We start from the raw sequence: 24203 nt of genomic DNA on the forward strand, positions 1-24203 counted from the left end.
ACACCCAGAACATGACCCGCACCTAGAACCAGGCGCACACCCAGAACCTGGTGCACACCCCGAACCTGGCACACACCCAGAACCTGACCCGCACCCAGAACCAGGCTCACACTCAGAACCTGACCTGCACCCAGAACCAGGCACACACCCAGAACCTGGCGCACCCCCGGAATCTCACCCACATCCAGAACCTGGCGCACACCCAGAACCAGGCGCACACCCAGAACCAGGTGCACACCCAGAACCTGACCCGCACCTAGAACCAGGTGCACACCCAGAACCTGGCGCACACCCAGAACCTGACCCATACCCAGAACCAGGCGCACACCCAGAATCTGATCCACACCCAGAACCTGACCCGCACCCAGAACCAGGCGCACACCCAGAACCTGGCACACACCCAGAACCGGGCACACACCCAGAACCTGACCCACACCCATAACCTGGCACACACCCAGAACCTGGCGCACCCCCGGAATCTGACCCACATCCAGAACCAGGCGCACACGCAGAACCAGGTGCACAGCCAGAACCTGACCTGCACCCAGAACCTGGTGCACACCCAGAACCTGACCTGCACCCAGAACCAGGTGCACACCCAGAACCAGGCACACACCCAGAACCAGGCGCACACCCAGAATCTGACCTGCACCCAGAACCTGGTGCACACCCAGAACCTGACCTGCACCCAGAACCAGGTGCACACCCAGAACCAGGTGCACACCTAGAACCTGGCGCACACCCAGAACCAGGCGCACACCCAGAACCAGGCGCACACCCAGAACCTGACCCGCACCTAGAACCAGGTGCACACCCAGAACCTGGCGCACACCCAGAACCTGACCCATACCCAGAACCAGGCGCACACCCAGAATCTGATCCACACCCAGAACCTGACCCGCACCCAGAACCAGGCACACACCCAGAACCTGGTGCACACCCAGAACCAGGCACACACCCAGAACCAGGCACACACCCAGAACCTGGTGCACACCCAGAACCAGGCACACACCCAGAACCAGGCACACACCCAGAACCTGGTGCACACCCAGAACCAGGCACACACCCAGAACCAGGCACACACCCAGAACCTGGTGCACACCCAGAACCAGGCACACACCCAGAACCAGGCACACACCCAGAACCTGACCCGCACCCATAACCTGGCACACATCCAGAACCTGGCGCACCCCCGGAATCTGACCCACATCCAGAACCTGACCCGCACCCAGAACCAGATGCACACCCAGAACCTGGCACACACCCAGAACCTGACCCACACCCATAACCTGGCACACACCCAGAACCTGGCGCACCCCCGGAATCTGACCCACATCCAGAACCTGGCGCACACCCAGAACCAGGTGCACACCCAGAACCTGACCCACACTCAGGCCATGGCCTCCACTTCCCGGACTCACTTTCGGGTCGGCCCAGCTCTGCACGGAGCCTGTTCCCCATCTCGATGAGCTGCTCTTTCTCCAGGCGGAGGCTGATGATTTTTCTGGCTGCCTCCTTCAGCTTTCTCTGGAGTTGGTGCATAGATAAGGTCTGGGGGGCACGTGCCACTGACCGGAGGTGCAGGAAAAGCTCCCCCTTGTCCTCGGCCTCCATAGGCCCTCTCTTGGCGAGGCCCTGTAACAAAACTCACAGGCAGACACCCCTGTGAGGCTGCCCTCATGGGAGGACGCCAGGGGTGCCCGCCCAAGGAGCCTCTTCACCTGCTCTTCCAGGGTGGGCACTGCTGGCCGCCACTGGGTGACGTCCTTCCAAAAGAAAGACAAAAAGAGTCGCTGCTCCCAGTGCTTCAGTGGGTTCCTTCTCTTCCACAAATAGAATAAAGGCCCACAGATCTCCCAGGCCAGGGTGGCCCCCAGATCTCCCAGGCCCTCACAGCCCTCCGCCTCCTCCCCGCCATCCCTGCCTTCTGGTCATCCATGCCTTTGTGTCTTTCAAGTGAACACAATGAGAATCTGAGGACACCCAACCAGCACAGCAGCTCCCCAGGGAGAGCAGAGAGAAGGCTGTGGCCTCCAGCAGTGCCCAGGACCCAGGAGGGCGGCCCAGGGAGAGCAGAGAGAAGGCTGTGGCCTCTAGCAGTGCCCAGGACCCAGGAGGACAGCTCCCGCCAGCGTGGCTTGGCCCTCCTCCACTCCTTGGGGTCCCTCCTTTCTCTACCTGCCGGCTGGACACCCCACAACCACCCTGCAGGCCGGCTGTGGCTTCCCTCCTGAAGCAGGTGCAGGGGGAGCACAAAGGCAGTGGAGAGGGAGGAGGCCGACACAGGGGCAGGAGCTGGCTGGGCTCCCCCTTAGCACCCCAAACCTGGGTCAACCCTAGATCTGAGCCCCTGGGAAGCACTGTGTTGTCCTCACTCAGCCCAACCTGGACTTGCAGCCCACATCATTCCAGTGCTACAGAGTGCAATCCCAACACAAAGGGATGCCTGGACCAAAAATGGGGGCACAGGAAAAACCAGTAGTGTCCAGGCCCTGGCAAGACGGGAGCCGACGACCTACTTCTCCCATGCCACTCCTGGCCCCTGTAAGGAGCCAGGCTGCACCTGGCCCTGGCCACATGAGCTCCGAGTCCCTGGAACAGGCCAGCACACCCTGTCCCCGCCAGCTTCCTGGTGTGCCTTTCCAGGGCTGGCAGGTGCTGCTGCCTTCCAGGTGCTGCTGTTCTTTGGATGGCCTGGGGTGCCGCCACTGTATGCAGTGCCTCCGGGCATGTGCCGCAGGTTCATGTGGGACGCTCAGGGGCCGCGGGGGATGACACATCGAAGGGGAGAGATGTCTGCTTTCCTCTTGGACAGAGAAAGTTCTATGGTGCCGCTGGCCCCAGCTGAGGACAGGTGCAGGGCAGCCCCCATGAAGGCTCGCCACAGGCCTGAGCCCGAGTCCAGACTCACTTCCTCCAGTAAGCGGGCCTGGTGCCTGCTCTGTGAGCACCCTTGGCAAGTGTGGTGCAGAGGCTCACTCACCACCCTGGAAGAATAGACAGGAATGAGCTCTTGGGTGTGGGAGAGGCCAAGGCAGAGGGAGAGGAAGGGAGGCCTGTGCTGGTAAAACAGATTGCAGATGGCCTGGGGCTGGGGGAGAGGGGCCAGGCAGGTGAGACTCGCAAGTCCGGTTCTAAAACCCTGGGTCCGCTACAGGAACACACTGGGTGATTTTGTTATTTTAACTGAGGAAAGAACAATCCTGAAAACAGATTTTGCAAACCTCAAAACACTTAGAGATTTAAGAGAAAATTCCGTCTTCAAAAGCAGTCCCCTCTCCTCGCAAAGTTACACCGGGCCCTGCAGCTGGTGCCAGGCTTGAGGGGCACTGAGGGGCCTTCTTGCTGTTGACCCCACAGGCAAAGGAAGGAGGGCACGGATCACAGGGCCCATGTCCTAGTCACGTGATTCTGCACACAGTGACCTGGGGGGCAGGGAGTGAACGATTCTACTTCTCTTGGATTCAGTTTCTGGTAAAATGTTATTTGGTAAAAGTTTATTTTGATGATTCTCTAAAATCTTTCCACAAAATAAGATTTCTACAGCCTGAGACATATTCAGGAATGTCTTCACCACTGTGTGCTCCAAGGGCTGCCCACCCCCAGCAGGGCAGCAGCAGCTGTCCACCCATCTGCCCCCATGCCTGGGACTGCCCCAGCACCCCCCAGGTGAGGAGGAGATGTCTCCAAGTATCTGGACGATTCGAAGGAAATTCGAAGGAAACTTTGGTCTGCTGAAATGTCTTCACGTCCTGAGGACATGTGTGAGTGAGTGACACAGGGAAGTCCTTCTCAGAGGCTGAGGCCTGGGCCTGGTACAGTGGGTTCCATCAGGCTGGGCCGGTGCTCACCACCCCACACAGCCACTCCAACACCTCTCGGCAGAGCCAGCACCAACGCCATGGCCAACACTGCCCCCCAGTGGACCCAGGGACGTAACACATCCCCCGACTCAGCCCTGGTGGCCAGTGACTGGGGGAAGTTTTGTGTTTTAAGGACTAGAGGCAGCTGATGTGGGTGGTGCAGTCAGGGAAGCCCAAAGCCAGGCTGTGCGGCTCAGCCCAGTGGGACCTGCCTGGGAGCAGAGTGCCCCACTGTCGTCCACAGGCTCTCCCTCTGCCATGGGAGAAGTGGGAACACGTGCCTCCACACACACCTGGTCCCAGCTTTGCAGACCTGGCTCCTTGGCTAGGGCCGTGGAAGGGGACCAGCTTTCGTCAGGAGTGCTGTGGGACAGTCCCTGGACCCCTGTGCACTTCCTTACCCACCCTGCACTGGCTTCCTGCACTACAGGAGGTAGGCTGGAGACGCAGTGCCGTGTCACACCTCAGTACTTGGGTGGGTGTACACAATACGTAACCTGGTCCGTGGCCCGTGTGCAAATGTCACCAACCGTCCAGATAACGCCCTGACACCGTCTCTCCTGTGCAGGGTCCAGGGTCCCACGTGGCGTTTCTACACTGTCTCTCCTGTGCAGAGCCCAGGGTCCCACGTGGCGTTTCTACACTGTCTCTCCTGTGCAGGGTCCAGGGTCCCAACTGGCGTTTCTACACTGTCTCTCCTGTGCAGAGCCCAGGGTCCCACGTGGCATTTCTACACTGTCTCTCCTGTGCAGGGTCCACGGTCCCACATGGTGTTTCTACGGATGATGCCCTGACGCTGTCTCTCCTGTGCAGGGTCCAGGGTCCTACGTGGCGTTTCTACGGATGATGACCTGATGCCCGTCTCTCCTGTGCAGGGTCCAGGGTCCCACGTTGCATTTCTACACTGTCTCTCCTGTGCAGGGTCCAGGGTCCTACGTGGCGTTTCTATGGATGATGACCTGATGCCCGTCTCTCCTGTGCAGGGTCCAGGGTCCCACGTGGCATTTCTACACTGTGTCTCCTGTGCAGGGTCCATGGTCCCACATGGTGTTTCTACGGATGATGCCCTGACGCTGTCTCTCCTGTGCAGGGTCCAGGGTCCCACGTGGTGTTTCTACACTGTCTCTCCTGTGCAGTGTCCATGGTCCCACGTGGCGTTTCTACGGATGATGACCTGATGCCCGTCTCTCCTGTGCAGGGTCCACGGTCCCACGTGGCGTTTCTACGGATGATGACCTGATGCCCGTCTCTCCTGTGCAGGGTCCAGGGTCCCACCTGGCATTTCTACATGGGGTCTCCCAGGTCTCCTAACTGGAGTGGCTCCCCAGCTTCCATGTTTGGGCACTCGCCGAGCATCTAGACCCGCTCATCTGCAGATGTCCCTCTGTTTGGGCTTGCCTGAGGTCTCCTCATGCATAAGCTCAGGTTCTGCATTTTTGGCAGGGACCCCGAGCGCGAGTCTGTGCCGTCTCAGTGCGACCCGCCCAGAGGCACGTGACACGGGCGCATCCCAGCACTGGCGATGGGAGCTCTGATCACTCGGGTCAGCTGGGGTCCAACAGGCTGCTCCACTGGAAAGCCAGCATTTCCCTTGGAAATAAGAAGTCACGTGTGGGGAGATGCTGCTTCGCATCTGTCTGATGGGAATCCCTCTGGTTCAGCACCCATCCGTGGTCGCCCGGCGCGCCGTTCCTGTCGCGTTCCTTGGCTGGCACTCTCGCGTGGAAGAGTGCCCCGTTCCCCTGACCGATCTGTCCATTGCTATCAGCCTGGACCCATGATTTCCTGGTTGAGTCAATGGATTGTGGTCTTCAACGTCACTGCCTATTGGCCTAGTTCTGGTCCGTGGGGACCCCTTTCAGCTGCTTCCTGTGCCTTCCGAACCTGCCTCCATGTTAGAGCCCCGGCTCCTGTGAGCAGAGCAGGAACCATGGAACCAGCGCCTGGAACTGTGGAACTGGCATCTGCTGCGGCTGAGTCCGGGCTGTGGGCCCTCTCAGGACAGAGCTGGGATCAGATGCACACGCAGCTCTACCCACTTCTCTCTATACCCAACATAATGGACACAGTGATCCTCTACCTGAGGGTCCAGCCCCAACATGGCCCCTTCTCCGTCTGGGCTCCTTTCCCAGCAGCAAGCAGCAAGGACCTGGGCCCGCCCTCATCTCCAGGAGCTCAGCCATGCTGCTTGGCAGAGGACAGAGCCCAGGTGGGCCTCGCCTGGGTGGAGAGCCCGGCCACAGGATGCTCAGACCCAGGAGGAGCCTGGAGCCCGACTGTCGCCTCCATGCATGTAGACACAGAGCCTGGAGTGTCTGCCCCGCCTGTGCCTTAGCTCTGATAACTGGGATTGGGCTGCAGGTGGCTTCATCTCTCAATTTAAAATTCTGCTTATTTGGGCCAGGCACAGTGGCCCACGCCTGTAATCCCACCACTTTGGGGGGCTGAGGCAGGCAGATCACTTGAAACCAGGAGTTTGAGACCAGCCTGGCCAACATGGTGAAACCCTGTCTCTACTGAAAACACAAAAATTGGCCGGGCGTGGTGCACCTGTAATCCCAGCTACTCGGGGGGCTGAGGCGGGAGAATTGCTTGAACCCGGGAGGAGGAGGTTGCAGTGAGCCAAGATAGTGCCAGTGCACTCCAGATTGGGCGACAATGTGAGACTCTGTCTCAAAAAAAAAAAAGAAAGAAAAAATTCTGCTTATTTGTATAAATTCTTGCTCCTTCATTCTAAACAAGTGGGAAGACAGTGAACTACGCAAGGGCCAACAGTGAGAGCTCCTGGGGCCCCTTGCTGCCCAAGGAGGCGCCCGCCCGTGTCCGGGAACACATGGCGCTCAGGTGGGTGGGAGACGTGTGGGGGTACAGACATGCTTATCCCTGGCTGTGCTGCCAGCTGGCCCAAGGGCCACAGCCCCCACCGGGCAGGAGCCACCCTGGAGTGGCTGGACTGGCAGCCCAGGAGGGCTAGGGTGCTGGGGACCCCTGAGGACACCACCTCCTTACCAACAGGTACAGGGGCAGGTGCAGCTCAATATCTTACCGACCAGCTCAGCCCTTCCTGTGCGCACTGGCTGAGCACCTGCTGGGGCCTCAGGCTCCCTCGGCCTTCCCATACCTGCCCTGTTGTACCCCTGAGGCATCCTTATGGTCTTGCCCATCCCATGCCAAGGCAGCTCTGGCCTGCTCCTCACTGTCCTGGAGCCTGAGACAACCACGGCCGCATCTTCCTCAGTCCACTCTATTCCAGCCCGAGTCCCTGGGGATCTGCTCCCCAAGCACGGTGCCCTGGGGATCCACGCTGTCTTCCACTTTGTGCCTTCCAGACATCATCTACTGTCCCCAAAACCTTCTGTGGATTCATAGGTCACTATTGGTAACTATAGGTTACCACAGGTCATAGGTCACTACAGTTATCCCAGTTACCAACAGTCTAGGGTACGAAGTCAGGGAGGCCGGGCAGCCTGTCCTTCACAGCCTTTCCCTCTGGCCTTAGGTAGGAAGAAGGGGGCCCTACTGGTCAGCTCTGCCAAGCTGCAGAATCAGGACCTGGGGTCGTCTACACAGCTCAGAGCTGTGGCTCAAACCCAGCCATGGAGTTGGGGGTCACTCCCTCGGGGCCAAGGGCCTGACCAAAACCAGGATAGGAGTGCCGTGGCCTGGAGCAGCTGTGTGGCTCCGAACGCAGCAGGGAGGGCCCAACGCTAGGCATGGGGCAGGCAGGGCTGTGCACGTAGACGCCCCCTCAGCAGGCCGTCAAGGCCCTGCATTAAGGCAAACATGAGCCACCTTCAGTGTGTGCGTTTCCAACACGAGATGCTGTTAGCTGAAGGGAGGACTGGGATGGGCCCGTCCCGCCCCCCACCAACAGGGCGTCCAGGTGAAGGACCAGGAGAAGAGGCGGCGTGTGGAGGAAGAAGGCGCAGGAATGGGGAGGGCGTGTGGAGGAAGAAGGCGCAGGAATGGGGAGGGCGTGTGGAGGAAGAAGGCGCAGGAATGGGGGGAGGGCGTGGAGGAAGAAGGCGCAGGAATGGGGAGGGCGTGTGGAGGAAGAAGGCGCAGGAATGGGGAGAGCGTGTGGAGGAAGAAGACGCAGGAATGGGGAGAGGGCGTGGAGGAAGAAGGCGCAGGAATGGGGAGAGGGCGTGGAGGAAGAATGCGCAGGAATGGGGAGAGGGCGTGGAGGAAGAAGGCGCAGGAATGGGGAGAGCGTGTGGAGGAAGAAGGCGCAGGAATGGGGAGAGGGCGTGGAGGAAGAAGGCGCAGGAATGGGGAGAGCGTGTGGAGGAAGAAGGCGCAGGAATGGGGAGAGGGCGTGGAGGAAGAAGGCGGAGGAATGGGGAGAGGGCGTGGAGGAAGAAGGCGCAGGAATGGGGAGAGCGTGTGGAGGAAGAAGGCGCAGGAATGGGGAGAGGGCGTGTGGAGGAAGAAGGCGCAGGAATGGGGAGAGGGCGTGGAGGAAGAAGGCGCAGGAATGGGGACAGGGCGTGGAGGAAGAAGGCGCAGGAATGGGGACAGGGCGTGGAGGAAGAAGGCGCAGGAATGGGGAGAGGGCGTGGAGGAAGAAGGCGCAGGAATGGGGAGAGGGCGTGGAGGAAGAAGGCGCAGGAATGGGGACAGGGCGTGTGGAGGAAGAAGGCGCAGGAATGGGGAGGGCGTGTGGAGGAAGAAGGCGCAGGAATGGGGAGAGGGCGTGTGGAGGAAGAAAGCGCAGGAATGGGGAGAGGGCGTGGAGGAAGAAGGCGCAGGAATGGGGAGAGGGCGTGGAGGAAGAAGGCGGAGGAATGGGGAGAGGGCGTGGAGGAAGAAGGCGCAGGAATGGGGAGAGGGCGTGTGGAGGAAGAAGGCGCAGGAATGGGGAGAGGGCGTGGAGGAAGAAGGCGCAGGAATGGGGACAGGGCGTGGAGGAAGAAGGCGCAGGAATGGGGACAGGGCGTGTGGAGGAAGAAGGCGCAGGAATGGGGAGAGGGTGTGGAGGAAGAAGGCGCAGGAATGGGGAGAGGGCGTGTGGAGGAAGAAGGCGCAGGAATGGGGAGAGGGCGTGGAGGAAGAAGGCGCAGGAATGGGGACAGGGCGTGTGGAGGAAGAAGGCGCAGGAATGGGGAGAGGGTGTGGAGGAAGAAGGCGCAGGAATGGGGAGAGGGCGTGTGGAGGAAGAAGGCGCAGGAATGGGGAGAGGGCGTGGAGGAAGAAGGCGCAGGAATGGGGACAGGGCGTGGAGGAAGAAGGCGCAGGAATGGGGACAGGGCGTGTGGAGGAAGAAGGCGCAGGAATGGGGAGAGGGTGTGGAGGAAGAAGGCGCAGGAATGGGGAGAGGGCGTGGAGGAAGAAGGCGCAGGAATGGGGAGAGCGTGTGGAGGAAGAAGGCGCAGGAATGGGGAGAGGGCGTGTGGAGGAAGAAGGCGCAGGAATGGGGAGAGGGCGTGGAGGAAGAAGGCGCAGGAATGGGGACAGGGCGTGTGGAGGAAGAAGGCGCAGGAATGGGGAGAGGGCGTGGAGGAAGAAGGCGTAGGAATGGGGAGAGCGTGTGGAGGAAGAAGGCGCAGGAATGGGGAGAGGGCGTGTGGAGGAAGAAGGCGCAGGAATGGGGAGAGGGCGTGGAGGAAGAAGGCGCAGGAATGGGGACAGGGCGTGGAGGAAGAAGGCGCAGGAATGGGGAGAGGGCGTGGAGGAAGAAGGCGCAGGAATGGGGAGAGGGCGTGTGGAGGAAGAAGGCGCAGGAATGGGGAGAGGGCGTGGAGGAAGAAGGCGCAGGAATGGGGAGAGCGTGTGGAGGAAGAAGGCGCAGGAATGGGGAGAGGGTGTGGAGGAAGAAGGCGCAGGAATGGGGAGAGGGTGTGGAGGAAGAAGGCGCAGGAATGGGGAGAGGGTGTGGAGGAAGAAGGCGCAGGAATGGGGAGAGCGTGTGGAGGAAGAAGGCGCAGGAATGGGGAGAGCGTGTGGAGGAAGAAGGCGCAGGAATGGGGAGAGGGCGTGTGGAGGAAGAAGGCGCAGGAATGGGGAGAGGGCGTGTGGAGGAAGAAGGCGCAGGAATGGGGAGAGGGCGTGTGGAGGAAGAAGGCGCAGGAATGGGGAGAGGGCGTGGAGGAAGAAGGCGCAGGAATGGGGAGAGGGCGTGGAGGAAGAAGGCGCAGGAATGGGGAGAGGGCGTGGAGGAAGAAGGCGCAGGAATGGGGAGAGGGCGTGGAGGAAGAAGGCGCAGGAATGGGGAGAGGGCGTGGAGGAAGAAGGCGCAGGAATGGGGAGAGGGCGTGGAGGAAGAAGGCGCAGGAATGGGGAGAGGGTGTGGAGGAAGAAGGCGCAGGAATGGGGAGAGGGCGTGTGGAGGAAGAAGGCGCAGGAATGGGGAGAGGGCGTGGAGGAAGAAGGCGCAGGAATGGGGAGAGGGCGTGGAGGAAGAAGGCGCAGGAATGGGGAGAGGGCGTGTGGAGGAAGAAGGCGCAGGAATGGGGAGAGGGTGTGGAGGAAGAAGGCGCAGGAATGGGGAGAGCGTGTGGAGGAAGAAGGCGCAGGAATGGGGAGAGGGCGTGGAGGAAGAAGGCGCAGGAATGGGGAGAGGGCGTGGAGGAAGAAGGCGCAGGAATGGGGAGAGGGCGTGGAGGAAGAAGGCGCAGGAATGGGGAGAGGGCGTGGAGGAAGAAGGCGCAGGAATGGGGAGAGGGCGTGGAGGAAGAAGGCGCAGGAATGGGGAGAGGGCGTGGAGGAAGAAGGCGCAGGAATGGGGAGAGGGCGTGGAGGAAGAAGGCGCAGGAATGGGGAGAGGGCGTGGAGGAAGAAGGCGCAGGAATGGGGAGAGGGCGTGGAGGAAGAAGGCGCAGGAATGGGGAGAGGGCGTGGAGCAGGGCCCACTTCCAGGCAGCCCTCGTCCCACCTGAGCTCCCAGGGCATACAGACAGCAACGCTGGCAGAGCACAGGCAAGGACGGTTTCTGTGGCAGGAACCTCGGCGGGTGGCAGGAGGAGCTAGCGGGCACCCACCTCTCTCCCAAGGGCCACGGCGTCCGAGGCGGGGGGCTGCTTCCTGCCTGAAGGCTCCGCTCCCCCGTGCTGGGCTATCCTGAGATGCTTCCCCAGCTCAGCCACCTGCTTCCGCAGCTCCAAAACCTCCAGGTGTACCTGGTCCACCTCACGGGGAAGCTCACGCTGGAGAGCGGCCGGCTCCAGGGGTTCCCGCAGCACCTAGGGGCCATTTCAAAGGCAGTGTGAGGAATGAGGCAGTGGCTGGGCTGGAGCAGGCCCCTGGGCGCTGACAGGAAGCACTGTGAGTGCCGGGAAAGAATGGGGAGCCCGGGGTCAGGGCCTCCTCCCCAGCTGGACGCAACTGCCCTCCGCCCTCTGCCCCCAACCACGGCCACTGCTCCTCCTGCCCCACCCAGCTGGCCCTGGCAGCTCCCCTGTGCCCTGCTCTGGACTCCTAGGCTGGTGGGGAGAATCCGTGCATGGACTGAGGCAGAGAGCCTGGAAACCCCTTCCTGAGCCTCCTCCCAGGGAGAAACAAAGGCCTCCAGAATTGCAAGTAACCGGTAGGAGGTGTTGATTTTTCTCTTCTGCTAATCAAAGGGGGCAGAAATGGGGAGGCCAGAGGTAAACAGGCCAGGAAGTTGGAGGGCTGAGGCTATTGAAAGGCAGGTGGATCGGCTGGGTGCGGTGGCTCACGCCTGTAACCCCAGCACCTTGGGAGGCTGAGGCGGGTGGATCACGAGGTCAGGAGATCGAGACCATCCTGGCCAACATGGTGAAACCCCATCTCTACTAAAAAATAAAAAAAATTAGCCGGGCATGGTGGTGGGCACCTGTAGTCCCAGCTACTTGGGAGGCTGAGGCAGGAGAATGGCATGAACCCGGGAGGTGGAGCTTGCAGTGAGCCGAGATTGCGCCAGTGCACTCCAGCCTGGGCGACAGAGCGAGACTCCATCTCAAAAAAAAAAAAAAAAAGCTTGTATTAATTTTTATTTATTTACTTATTTTATTCAGACGGCATCTTAGTTTGTTGCCTAGGCTGGTCTCAAACTCCTGGGCTCAAGCGATCCTTCTGCCTCAGCCTCCCAAAGTGTTGGGATTACACGTGTGAGCCACCGCATCCAGCCTATTTCTATTTTTAGAGACAGGGTCTTGCTCTGTCGCCCAAGCTGGGGCAGAGTGGCGCGATCGTGGCTCACCGCAGCCTCAACCATCTGGGCTCAAGCAACCCTCCCACTGGGCTCAAGTAATCCTCAGCCTCCTGAGTAGCCGGGACTACAGACGCACCACCATGCTTGGCTAATTATTTCAGTTTTTATTACAGATGGGGTCTTGCTATGTTGCCCAGGCTGGTTTCAAACTGCTGAGCTCAAATAATCCTCCCACCTCACCATTCCAAAGTGTGGGGATTACAGGCATGCGCCACCGTGCCCAGCCTTGTTTAGTTTTTGTAGGGACAAGGTCTCCCTATGTTGCCCAGGCTGGTCTCAAACTCCTGGGCTCAAGTGATCTTCCTGCCTCAGACTCCCAAAGTGTTGAGATTACAGGTGTGTACCACTGTGCCCAGCCTAAAAGCTGTATTTAAATGTTTATTTCTTGTCTGTAGCATTTGTGTGGGAAATGGGGGAAACAGCAACTGCAAAGCATCGGGGATCTGGAGCCACTTCACGGGCACATGGATCTTCAACCCCCTCGACTGGAGCCCCTCACATGTACATGGATCTTCAACCGCCTCGACAGAAATGGAAAAGTGGCCAAGTTCCTCTCCATTGCAACAACAAGGACACACTTCCAATCAAGGCGAGGCATTAGGCATCAGCAGAAAATGAGAGGTATGAGGGTAATCCACATGTTAATTAGCCTCATTTAGCCATTCCAGTGTGGACATGTTTCAAAACATCATGTCGCTGGGAGACTTTTCATTTTGTTCTGTACTAAGAAAAATTCTTCTGCCTTGGGATCCTGTTGATCTGTGACCTTACCCCCAACCCTGTGCTCTCTGAAACATGTGCTGTATCCACTCAGGGTTGAATGCATTAAGGGCGGTACAAGATGTGCTTTGTTAAACAGATGCTTGAAGGCAGCATGTTCGTTAAGAGTCATCACCACTCCCTAATCTCAAGTACCCAGGGACACAAACACTGCGGAAGGCCGCAGGGTCCTCTGCCTAGGAAAACCAGAGAACTTTGTTCACTTGTTTATCTGCTGACCTTCCCTCCACTATTGTCCTGTGACCCTGCCAAATCCCCCTCTGCGAGAAACACCCAAGAATGATCAATAAAAAAGAAAAAAAAAAAAAAAACAAAAAACAAAAAACATCATGTCGCATACTATAGAGATATACAATTTATATTTGTCATTTTCTTTTTTTTTTTTTTGAGACGGAGTCTTGCTCTGTCGCCCAGGCTGGAGTGCAGTGGCGTGATCTCAGCTCACTGCAACCTCCGCCTCCCGGGTTCAAGCAATTGCCTTGCCTCAGCCTCCTGAGTAGCTGGGATTACAGGCATGCACCACCACACCCGGCTCATTTTCGTATTTTAGTAGACACAGAGTTCACCATGTTGGCCAAGATGGTCTCAATCTCCTGACCTGGTGATCTGCCCATCTCGGACTCCCAAGGTGCTGGGATTACAGGCGTGAGCCACCTCGCCTGGCCATATTTGCCATTTTCAATCAATCCATCAAACATCTTAGGAAGATTAAAAAAAAAAAAGCATCCAATTTCTGGAGCACTGTGCACTCCCTGGGCAGATGGGAAATCTGGAATACTTTGTTTCTAGAGAGATGTTCTGTGTTAGAGAAGAAGCAGAGGCTGCAGGGAAGGTGTGGTTTATGTATTTACAATGCGAGACGACATGTGGAAGTTCCCTTGTTATGTCGCCTCACAAGGAATAAAAGCAACAGGATGAGGACAGCATGACTCAGAAGCACAAGCAACAGGTGACATGATCAACGGGACTGGATCAAAACTGGAAACATTCGGTGTCCTTCAAAGGACACCATCAGGAAAGTGAAAAGACAGGCCAGGTGCAGTGGCTCATACCTGTAATCCCAGCACTTTGGGAGGCAGACAGGCCAGGTGCAGTGGCTCATACCTGTAATCCCAGCACTTTGGGAGGCACACAGGCCAGGTGCAGTGGCTCATACCTGTAATGCCAGCACTTTGGGAGGCAGACAGGCCAGGTGCAGTGGCTCATACCTGTAATCCCAGCACTTTGGGAGGCAGACAGGCCAGGTGCAGTGGCTCATACCTGTAATCCCAGCACTTTGGGAGGCAGACAGGCCAGGTGCAGTGGCTCATACCTGTAATCCCAGCACTTTGGGAGGCACACAGGCCACGTGCAGTGGCTCATACCTGTAATCCCAGCACTTTGGGAGGCACACAGGCCAGGTGCAGTGGCTCATACCTGTAATCCCAGCACTTTGGGAGGGAGACAGGCCAGGTGCAGTGGCTCATACCTGTAATCCCAGCACTTTGGGAGGCACACAGGCCAGGTGCAGTGGCTCATACCTGTAATCCCAGCACTTTGGGAGGCAGACAGGCCAGGTGCAGTGGCTCATACCTGTAATCCCAGCACTTTGGGAGGCACACAGGCCACGTGCAGTGGCTCATACCTGTAATCCCAGCACTTTGGGAGGCACACAGGCCAGGTGCAGTGGCTCATACCTGTAATGCCAGCACTTTGGGAGGCAGACAGGCCAGGTGCAGTGGCTCATACCTGTAATCCCAGCACTTTGGGAGGCACAGAGGCCAGGTGCAGTGGCTCATACCTGTAATCCTAGCACTTTGGGAGGCAGAGGTGGGAAGATCACCTGAGGTGAGGAGTTCAAGACCAGCCTGGCCAACATGGTAAAACCCCATCTCTACCAAAAATACAAAAATTAGCAGGCGTGGTGGCTTATGCCTGTAATCCCAGCTACTTGGGAGGCTGAGGCAGGAGAATTGCTTGAACCCGGGAGGTGGAGGTTGCAGTCAGCCGAGATCACGCCATTGCACTCCAGCCTGGGCAACACAGCAAGACAATGTCTCAAAAAAAAAAAAAAAAAAAAAAAGAGAAAGTGAAAAGACAAACCACAGAATGGGAGAAAAATGTAGCAAATCATATATCTAATAAGGGACTTGTATCTGGAATATAAAAAGAATTCTTACAACTCAAATAAAAAGACAACCTAATTAAAACTGGGCAAGGGATCCACACGGACGTTTCCCAAAGAAGACAAATGGCTCAAATGGCTGACCAAGACGCACATGAGACGATGCTCGACACCAGGAGTCATCAGGAAAATGCAAATCAAAACCACAGTGAGGCCCCACTTTACTCCCACCAGGATGACTAGCATCACAGCCAGAAAACAGCTAGTGTTGGTGGGGATGGGGGAACCGGAACCCTCACACAGTGCTGGTGGAGGTAAAATCGTGTGGCTGCTGGAGAAAACAGTGCGGTGGCTCCTCAGAGGGTTAAACACAGAGTTAATGTCTGGGGAAAACAGCGCGGTGGCTCCTCAAGGGTTCAACACAGGGTGACCGTCTGACAGAGCAATTCCACTCCCAGGTGTACATCCAGGAGAACTGAACTCTGCAAAAGTCCACACAGGAACGTGCACAGGAACGTTCACAGCAGCATTATGCACAATCCACACAGCGGAAACAACCCAAATGTTGAGTGCATGAACGATAAACAAAATGTGATTCCTCCATACAATGGAATATCTCAGCCATGGGAAGGAATGATGTTCTGACATATGCAGAGCTGAACCCTGAAAACATTCTACTCAATGAAAGAAGCCGGGCACAAAAGGACAACTACCGTAGGATTGTGTTAATATGAGGTCCCTACAGTAGACAAATTGATTGTGACGGGGGTGGAATAGTTACTAGAAGCTGGGAAGCAGGGAAGGGGTGATACTGCTGTGTGGTTATTGTACCGAGCTTCTATCTGGGGTGGGGAGAAAAGCTCTGGTAATAGTGAGAATGTTTATACAACATTGTGAATGTACTTAATGCCACTGAAAGGTACACTTTAAAATGGCCAAAATGGTAAACTTTGTTATATATTAATGAATTTTACCACAATTAAAAAAATTTTTTTTTGAGATGGAGTTTCGCTCCTGTTGCCCAAGCTAGAGTACAATGGCACAATCTCGGCTCACTGCAACCTCCGCCTCCTGGGTTCAAGCGATTCTCCCACCTCAGCCTCCCAAGTAGCTGGGACTACGGGTACCTGCCACCACTCCCGGCTAATTTTTTGTATTTTATAGAGACGGGGTTTCACCATGTTGGCCAGGCTGGTCTCGAACTCCTGACCTCAGGAGTGGGGTGATCCGCCCACCTCGGCCTCCCAAAGTGCTGGGATTACAGGTGTGAGCCCCCATGCCTGGCCACACAATTTTTTAAAGTAAAAGCCAAAACGATGTTAGGAATATGTAGCAGTCAAACTGAGGTAGTGACCCCAGCCCCATGGGAAACAGGGTGGGCTCGCGGCTGGATGCAGATACTGGTCCCAGCAGGAGTAGGACCCGACCCCCAAAAGGCAAGGGCCCAGGAGGTTGAAAAGAACAGCGCTTGCCAGGGCCCTAGTGTCTCAGATGAAGTGTGGCTCAACACTGACATGGAGCACACACGCCCCACTGACCAGGACCCCTCTGAGTGGGCAGGTGGCATCGGGCAGCCCACACACACGCCCCACTGACCAGGACCCCTCTGAGCGGGCAGGTGGCATCAGGCAGCCCGCACACACGCCCCACTGACCAGGACCCCTCTGAGCGGGCAGGTGGCATCGGGCAGCCCGCACACACGCCCCACTGACCAGGACCCCTCTGAGCGGGCACAGCCAGGGCCTGGTGTTCTGGCCGCCAGTGCTGCCTCCACTGCCTAGACCATGCTTCCCAGGTTCTCATGGCACGTCTTCCACGAGCACACCTGAGATGAACCGGTTCCTAGGACCTCCCCACAGCCCCTTCCTCAGAAAAAAACAGGCAGAGAGAGGTCAGTGGATGCCCGAGGTCACCTGGGGTCACACCGGGCAGCCGCTCAGAGCCCACGCGCTCTCCCCCAGCAGCGGCTCTCTAGGAGGATGACCCCACAAACTTGACTGCCTCACCTTCTGTCTGAGTCGTGTCACCAGCAGGTTTAGGAGCTGCACTCTGTCCCCGAGCTTCCTGAGTGCCAGTCCAGAGGATACTGGGCCAGCTTGGACAGATCCTCCTGCTTGACCAGCTTGGACAGACCCTCCTGCAGAGAAGAGTGGCTTCTGTCAGCTCATACCTGAGAACGAAGGAAGACCTTTCTGGGGAGACACACATCTCTATCAGCTCTCCCTTTCCCGTGAGGCCATGGCACCAGCGGCTGACCCCAATGCGAAGCTGTTCTTCATTGGAGTCAGCAGATCTGGTCCACGTGAAGATTAGAGATGCTGTACAGAAAGCATAATCCTCATGTAAAGAAAGCAAGAATCCTTGTAGGAAAAAGTCTGACCTTACCACGTAATGTCTGATAGAGACCAATTGCTCCAGTCTGTCCAAGTAAACAGCCACTTGCTTGGAAATTAAGAAAAAAGATGCCACATAACACAGGGTCAAAGAAAAAAATCACAATGGACATTAACTATTTTGAATGGAAAGATAACAACAATACTACCTTAGAAACTTCAGGAATGAATCTAAAGCTGTCCTTCCAAGAATAATTACAGCTTTAGATAAATATTTTAGAAAAGAAGAAAGGCCAAAAACCAATGAGCTAAACATTCATCTCAAGAAATTAGAGGGCCAGGCGCAGTGGCCCATGCCTGTCATCTCATCACGTTGGGAGGCTGAGGCAGGAGGATCCCTCAATCCCAGGAATTCAAGGTTACAGTGAGCTATGATTGAGCCACTGCACTCCAGCCTGGACAACAGAGCGAGACCCTGTCACACACACACACAGAAAAATAAATTTAAAAAGAATGACCAAATTAAAGCCAAATAGGGCCAGGCGCGGTGGCTCACGCCTGTAATCTCAGCACTTTGGGAGGCTGAGGCGGGCAGATCGCCTGAGGTCAGGAGTGGGAGACCAACCTGGCCAATGTGGCAAAACCCTGTCTCTGCTAAAAAAAAAAATACAAAAATTAGCCAGGCGAGGTGGTGCGCCCCTGTGGTCCCAACTACTCGGGAGGCTGAGGCACGAGAATCAATTGAACTCGGGAGGCGGAGGTGGCAGTGAGCCAAGATTGTGCCACTACACTCCAGCCTGGGTGACAGAGTGAGACTCTGTCTCAAAACAAACAAACAAACAAAAAAAACGCCAAATAAAGTAGGAGGAAGAAAAGATAATATTAGTATTAGATATTGAGGAAACAGAAAATAAATGTATAATAGAGAATCAACAAAATCAACAGTTGATTCTTTGAGAAGGCTAAAATAAACACCCAATAATACTAAGCAAGGAAAAAATAGAAGCCAATGACCAATATAATTAATGGCAAAAAGGAGTCATCACTTCAGATCCCACAGACATTTAAAAACTCATAGGATACTATAAGCAACTTTATGTCAAAAATTTGAAAATTTAGATGAAATGGACAATTTCTTAGTAAAATAAAACATCAAAAATGTACAAAAAAGAAAATCCAAATGTCCTACAACTATGAAAAAAACTGAATTCACAATTTTAAACCTTCCCACAAGGAAAACTCCAGGCCCAGCTGGTTTCAAAGTTGAATTCTACCAATTATTTAAGAAAAATTAATATAAGTCTGATACAAACTTTTTTAGAAAACGGAAAAATAGAGAATACTTTCCAACATATTTATGAGGCCAGCGTAGCTCTGATTCCAAAACCTCCCATGAACATTATGAGAATTGAAAATTATGGGCCAGTCTTACTCATGAACATAAATGTGATAATTCTCAATAAAACACTGGCAAACCAAGCTGGGCGTGGTGGCTCACACCTGTAATCCCAGCTACACAGGAGGCCAAGGCAAGAAGATGGCTTGAGCCCAAGAGTTCAAGAATAGCCTGGTCAAAGAGCGAGACTGTGTCTCATTTAAACAAAAAACAAAAGAAATATCAGCAAACCAAATCTGTCAAATTATAAAAAGAAGAATTTATCACTACATGTTGAATTCATCCTAGAACTGCAAGGGTGGTTTAACCTGATGGAGCCCCTACAGTCTACCCGCATTTTGCCCGCTAATCTCAGCTAAAGGCCCAGCCAGAACACAAAAAGCCCCACTAGGGGAAAATTCTGAACAGTAAGAAACGAAGGCTGAGTGTCTAAGGGCCTCGGATCCCAGGGGTGGCTGGCAGGGAGTCCCTCGTCTCCTTCCTGCACACACTGGCCTGGTGCTAGGCAGCCACAACCCAGAGCTCAGACCAAAAAAAAAAAGGCCAAAGAGAAGCTGCTCCTGGGACCAACGGAGCAAGAAGACGGGGACGTGCAGGTGGAGCCCTTGGGACCACACCTGCCCTCCTGCCAGCCCACTGTCCTGCAGCCTGCTGTGGACAAAGGCCAGCTCAGCTTCTGGGAGAGCATGTGGGGAGGGTCACAGGAGGAAGGAGGTCTGCGTGAAGACCCCTGAGGAGCTGCTGTGTAAAACCAGCCAGAATCCTCAGAACCAGCACAGCAAAACCTCTGACAACCGGGCCTGGCGGGGGACACTGCCCAGGATTTAACTGGCCACTTGGTAGCTCATGTATGGGCAGAGGAAAATAGCATCATCAAGGCTCTGGAAAGTAATGGACATTCAAACCTCAGCCCACCAGAGTGGGCCAGGATGCGCAGTGTGAACCCAGAAAGGCTGACTACCTGACAAAATAAAAGACAGAATTAACATAGATTTAATAAGAACTGGAATTTCATAATGTGACACTCAAAATGTCCATGATACAGTAAAAAATTACAGGAGGCTGCTTGTAATTCCAGTACTTTGGGAGGCCAAGGCAGGAGGATCACTTGAGCCAAGGAGTTTTGAGAACAGCCTTGGCAATATAGTGAGACTCCATCTCTGATTAAAAAAAAAATTACTCGTCATATTAACAACCAAGAAAATCTCAATGTGAATGAAATAGACAACACCAAGATGACACAGACATTGGAATTATGGGATGAAGATTTTAAAGCAGCAGTCATAACAATACTCCAGCAAGTTACTGGGGAGGGTAGAGGTGAGAGAATTGCTTGAAGCCAATAGTTTAAGATCAGCCTGGGCAACATAGTGAAACCCCATCTCTACAAAAAAAAAAAAAAAAAAATTAGCTAGGCATGGAGGTGGTATGTACCTATAACCCCAGCTCTTCAGCAGTCTGAGGCAGGAGGGTCACTTGAGCCCAGGAGGCCCAGGCTGCAGTGAGCCATGATAATGCCATTGCACTCCAGCATGGGTGACAGAGCGAGACCCTGTCTCTAAAAAAAACAAACAAATACACAAACAAAAAACTCCAGCAAGCAATTTAATACACTCTAAAAACATATGGCAAAATGAAAGTTCCAGTAAAGTAAGATATAAAGAAAACTAAGGCCAACTGTGATGGCTCATGCCTGTAATCCAAACACTTTGGGAGGCTGAGGCAGGAGGATCAATTGAGGCCAGGAGTTCAAGACCAGTCTGGGCAACATAGTGATACTCCATCTCTACAAATATAAAAAGAAATTAGCTGGGTGTGGTGGTGCACACCTGTAGCCTGTAGTCCCAGTTACTTGGCAAGCTAAGGTGGGAGGGTCCCTTGAGCCCAGGGGGTCAAGGCTGCAGTGAGCTATGACCATACTACCACACTCCAGACTGGACAACAGAGCAAGGCCCTGTCTCAAAAACAACAACCACAACAACAACAACAAAAAGGAAAAAGAAACCCAAAATGGAAATTTTAGAAACAGAAACAAAAATCTCACTGAATGGGCTCCACAGCAAAATGGAAATGACAAAAGAAAGCACTGATAAACTTGAAGAACAGAGGAAAAGAAACTATCCAATTTGAACAAGAGAGAAAACAAATTGAAAAGAAACAAAACACAGCCTCAGGGACCAGCAGGACAATAACAAAAGACCAAACGTTTGTGTCCTCAGAGCCCCAGAAGGAAAGAGTGTGGAGCCGAAAAAATTACTTGAAAAATAATGAATGAAAACTTCTGAAATTTGGTGAAAGACATAAACCTTCAGATCAATATCAAAAAGAATAAACCAAAGAAATCTATGCCCAGATACAACATAATGAAATTTCTGAAAACTAAAGACAAAAATTCTTTTTTTTTTTTTGAGATGGATTTTTGCTCTTGTTGCCCAGGCTGGAGTGCAGTGGCGCGATTTCGGCTCACTGCAACCTCTACCTCCCGGGTTCAAGCGATTCTCCTGCCTCAGCCGCCCAAATAGCTGGGATCACAGGTGTCCACCACCATGCCCAGCTAATTTTTGTATTTTTAGTAGAAATGGGGTTTCTCCACTTTGGCCAGGCTGGTCTTGAACTCCTGGCCTCAAGTGATCCACCCGCCTCAGCTTCCCAAAGTGCTGGGATTGCAGGCACCCGCAACCACACCCGGCCAATTTTTGCATTTTTAGTAGGGGTTTCACCATGTTGGTCAGGCTAGTCTCGAACTCCTGACCTCAAGTGATCCACCCACCTCGGCCTCCCAAAGTGCTGGGATTACAGGTGTGCGCCACTGTGCCCAGCTAATTTTTGTATTTTTAGTAGATACGGGGTTTCGCCATGTTGGCCAGGCTGGCCTTCAACTACTGACCTCAGGTGATCCACCTGCCTTGGCCTCCCAAAGTGCTGGGATGACAGGCATGAGCCACGGCGCCCGGCCTGTCAACGTAATTTTAAGAGTTAAGTGTGAAAGAATGTCTATCATATTCATCCTTGCCATTAGTTTTCCTTCACTCCTGACGTTCCTAGTTTCCTTCCTTCTGTTGTGTCTAAAGTACCTCCTTTATCAGTTCTTTTAGATCCAGTCTGCTGGTGACAAACTTTTCCTTCATCTGAGAATGTCTTTATTCACTCTCATTCCTGAAGAATATTTTTACTGAATGTATAATTATGGGTTGACAGTTTTTTGCTTTCAGTACTTGAAAAATATTATGCCACTTCCTTCTGAGGAGAAATCTGATGACAGCTGCTGCTGAGAACCCACCACCGCTCCAGTCACTGTCCCCTGTGGGCTGTGCATCGCTCTCTCTGTGTGCTTTCAACAGTTTTTGTCTTTAGGCCGGGCGCAGTGGCTCACGCCTGTAATTCCAGCACTTTGGGAGGCCAGCGCAAGTGGATCACCTGAGGCCAGAAGTTCGAGACCAGCCTGGCCAACATGGTGAAACCCTGTCTCTACTAACAATACAAACGCCACCAGCTGGGCATGGTGGCACATGCCTGTAACCCCAGCTACTTTGGAGGCTGAGGCATGAGAATTGCTCGAACCCAGGAGGCAGAGGTTGCAGTGAGCCGAGATTGTGCCACTGCACTCCAGCCTGGGCAACAGAGACTCCGTCTCAAAAAAAAAGAAATTCATTTCAAATATAAAAGAGAGAGGTAGGTAAAAAGAAAAAGGGATGAAAAAGTTATACCACGCGAATGCTAATCAAAAGAAAGCCCGAGTGGATTAATTAATATCAGACAAGGTAGACCTCAGAACAAAGAATGTTGCCAGGACAAAGAGGAAGATTACGTAACAATATAAGGGTCAATTATCCTAAAAAAAAACCCTAAATGTATACACATCTAACAACAAAGATACAAAATATATGAAACAAAAACAAAGAATCGTGATTTAAAAAATAAAGATCTATATTAAAACAGGAATAGAAAGAAACTTCCTTAACCTCCCTCCACTACCCCCACCACAAAAAACCTTCAGCAAAAACTAAACCTAAAAAAGTGAAATGCTGAAAGTTCTTCCTCTGGGATTAGGGAGAAAGACAGCTATTATCAACATCATACCGGAGAGTTTAGCTAGGGGCGATAATGCAAGAAGAAGTAAACAATATCAGCATTGGAAAAGAAAAATAAAACCTCCCTTATTTTATTTTACTTTATTTTTTTTGAGATGGAGTCTCGCTCTGTTACCTAGGCTGGAGTGTAGTGGTGCAATCTCGGCTCACTGCAACCTCCGCCTCCTGGGTTCAAGTGATTCTCCTGCCTCAGCCTCCCAAGTGGCTGGGATTACAGGTGCCTGCCACCACGCCCAGCTAATTTTTTTGTATTTTTAGTAGAGACGGGGTTTCACCATGTTGGCCAGGCTGGTCTTAAACTCCCGACCTCAGGTGATCCACCCACCTCGGCCTCCCAAAGTGCTGGGATTACAGGCGTGAGCCACTGCGCCCGGCAAAAACCTCCCCTATTTGAGACAATCTGTGCCAGTGGAGTGTCCTGTCTGGCCCCTCCCTTTCTTTTCCTGCCTTAGGCCTGCAGGTGGGGCCTGCCTCCCCTACACTAAGGGGGGCTGTGGCTCCAGCAGGGTGAGGGCATCTGTGTGGAAGGCAGCCAGGCTGGGCTGTCAAGCTCGGTGATGCTGGGGAGGCATCCAGGCAGGAGAGGGGCCTCCAAATAGGGGAAGGGGCCACAGCAGCAATGGGGGATTGGTTACACCAAGAGGACTCGATCAAAATAACTGTGTTAGTGATAATGGGCGAGCCAGGTTTCTCAATGTTGGAAAAGGAAGTTAGAATAATGAAAAAGAAAGCTAGAATGCTAGAATGAACCTTTTGATGTTGGACTAACCACAATGGAATAGATTAGCCTATGAGTTTGTCTTGAAATTAAGACCTTCTATTCATCAAAGACACCAGTGAAGGAATAAAAGGCAAGCCATAGACTGGGAGAAGATATTTGCAACACATATAACCAACGCTAGGCTCATATTCAGCATAAAATACCCTAAAAAAATCTATGACAAAGGGCAGATAATCCAATAAACAATGGGCAAAAGACATGGCCTGGAGCTTCAAAAGAGAGGCTATCAAAAGGCCAATTCTATGGACTGAACTCTGTCCCCCAAAATTTACGGGTTGAAGCTCTAACCCCGAACATGATTGTATTTGGAGACAGGGCCTTTGAGGAGGCAGTTAAGGTTACATGAGGTCCTAAGGCTGGGGCCCTGGACTGTTGTCCTTACAAGAAGAGGAAGAGTCGGGCGCGGTGTCTCACGCCTGTCATCCCAGCACTTTGGGAGGCTCAGGTAGGCAGATCATGAGGTCAGGAGTTCGGGACCAGCCTGACCAACATGGTGAAACCTCATCTCTACTAAAAATACAAAAATTAGCCGGGCGTGGTGGCGTGAACCTGTAATCCCAGCTACTCAGGAGGCTGAGGCAGGAGAATCACTTGAACTTGGGAGGCGGAGGCTGCAGTGAGCCGAAATCATGCCACTGCACTCCACCCTGGGCAACAGAGCAAGACTCTGTCCCCAAAAAAA

The 24203-nt window shown here is 54.0% G+C and overlaps 1 protein-coding gene across 15 annotated transcripts in view; it reads right to left on the bottom strand.

Moving 5' to 3' along the window:
- CCDC57 (coiled-coil domain containing 57) overlaps positions 1–24203 on the bottom strand; it is a 114637-nt gene that overhangs the window by 47712 nt on the left and 42722 nt on the right. For 12 of the 15 annotated variants that reach the window (XR_010153408.1, XR_010153403.1, XR_010153404.1 and 9 more), the window contains 3 exons: positions 16927–17057; positions 10844–11044; positions 1422–1635 (listed from right to left, as the gene is read on the bottom strand). Coding sequence is in view for 9 of the 15 variants with exons in the window: in XM_063800056.1 (XP_063656126.1) it covers positions 1422–1635; positions 10844–11044; positions 16927–17057 (546 nt within the window). In the remaining 6 variants the exon portion in view is untranslated. The remainder of the gene's footprint in view (positions 1–1421; positions 1636–10843; positions 11045–16926; positions 17058–24203) is intronic. The other 3 variants (XR_010153405.1, XR_010153406.1, XR_010153407.1) reach the window with 1 other exon arrangement.

This window comes from Pan troglodytes, chromosome 19 (genome assembly GCF_028858775.2).
Source record: "Pan troglodytes isolate AG18354 chromosome 19, NHGRI_mPanTro3-v2.0_pri, whole genome shotgun sequence".
Classification (NCBI taxonomy): Eukaryota; Metazoa; Chordata; class Mammalia; order Primates; family Hominidae; genus Pan; species Pan troglodytes.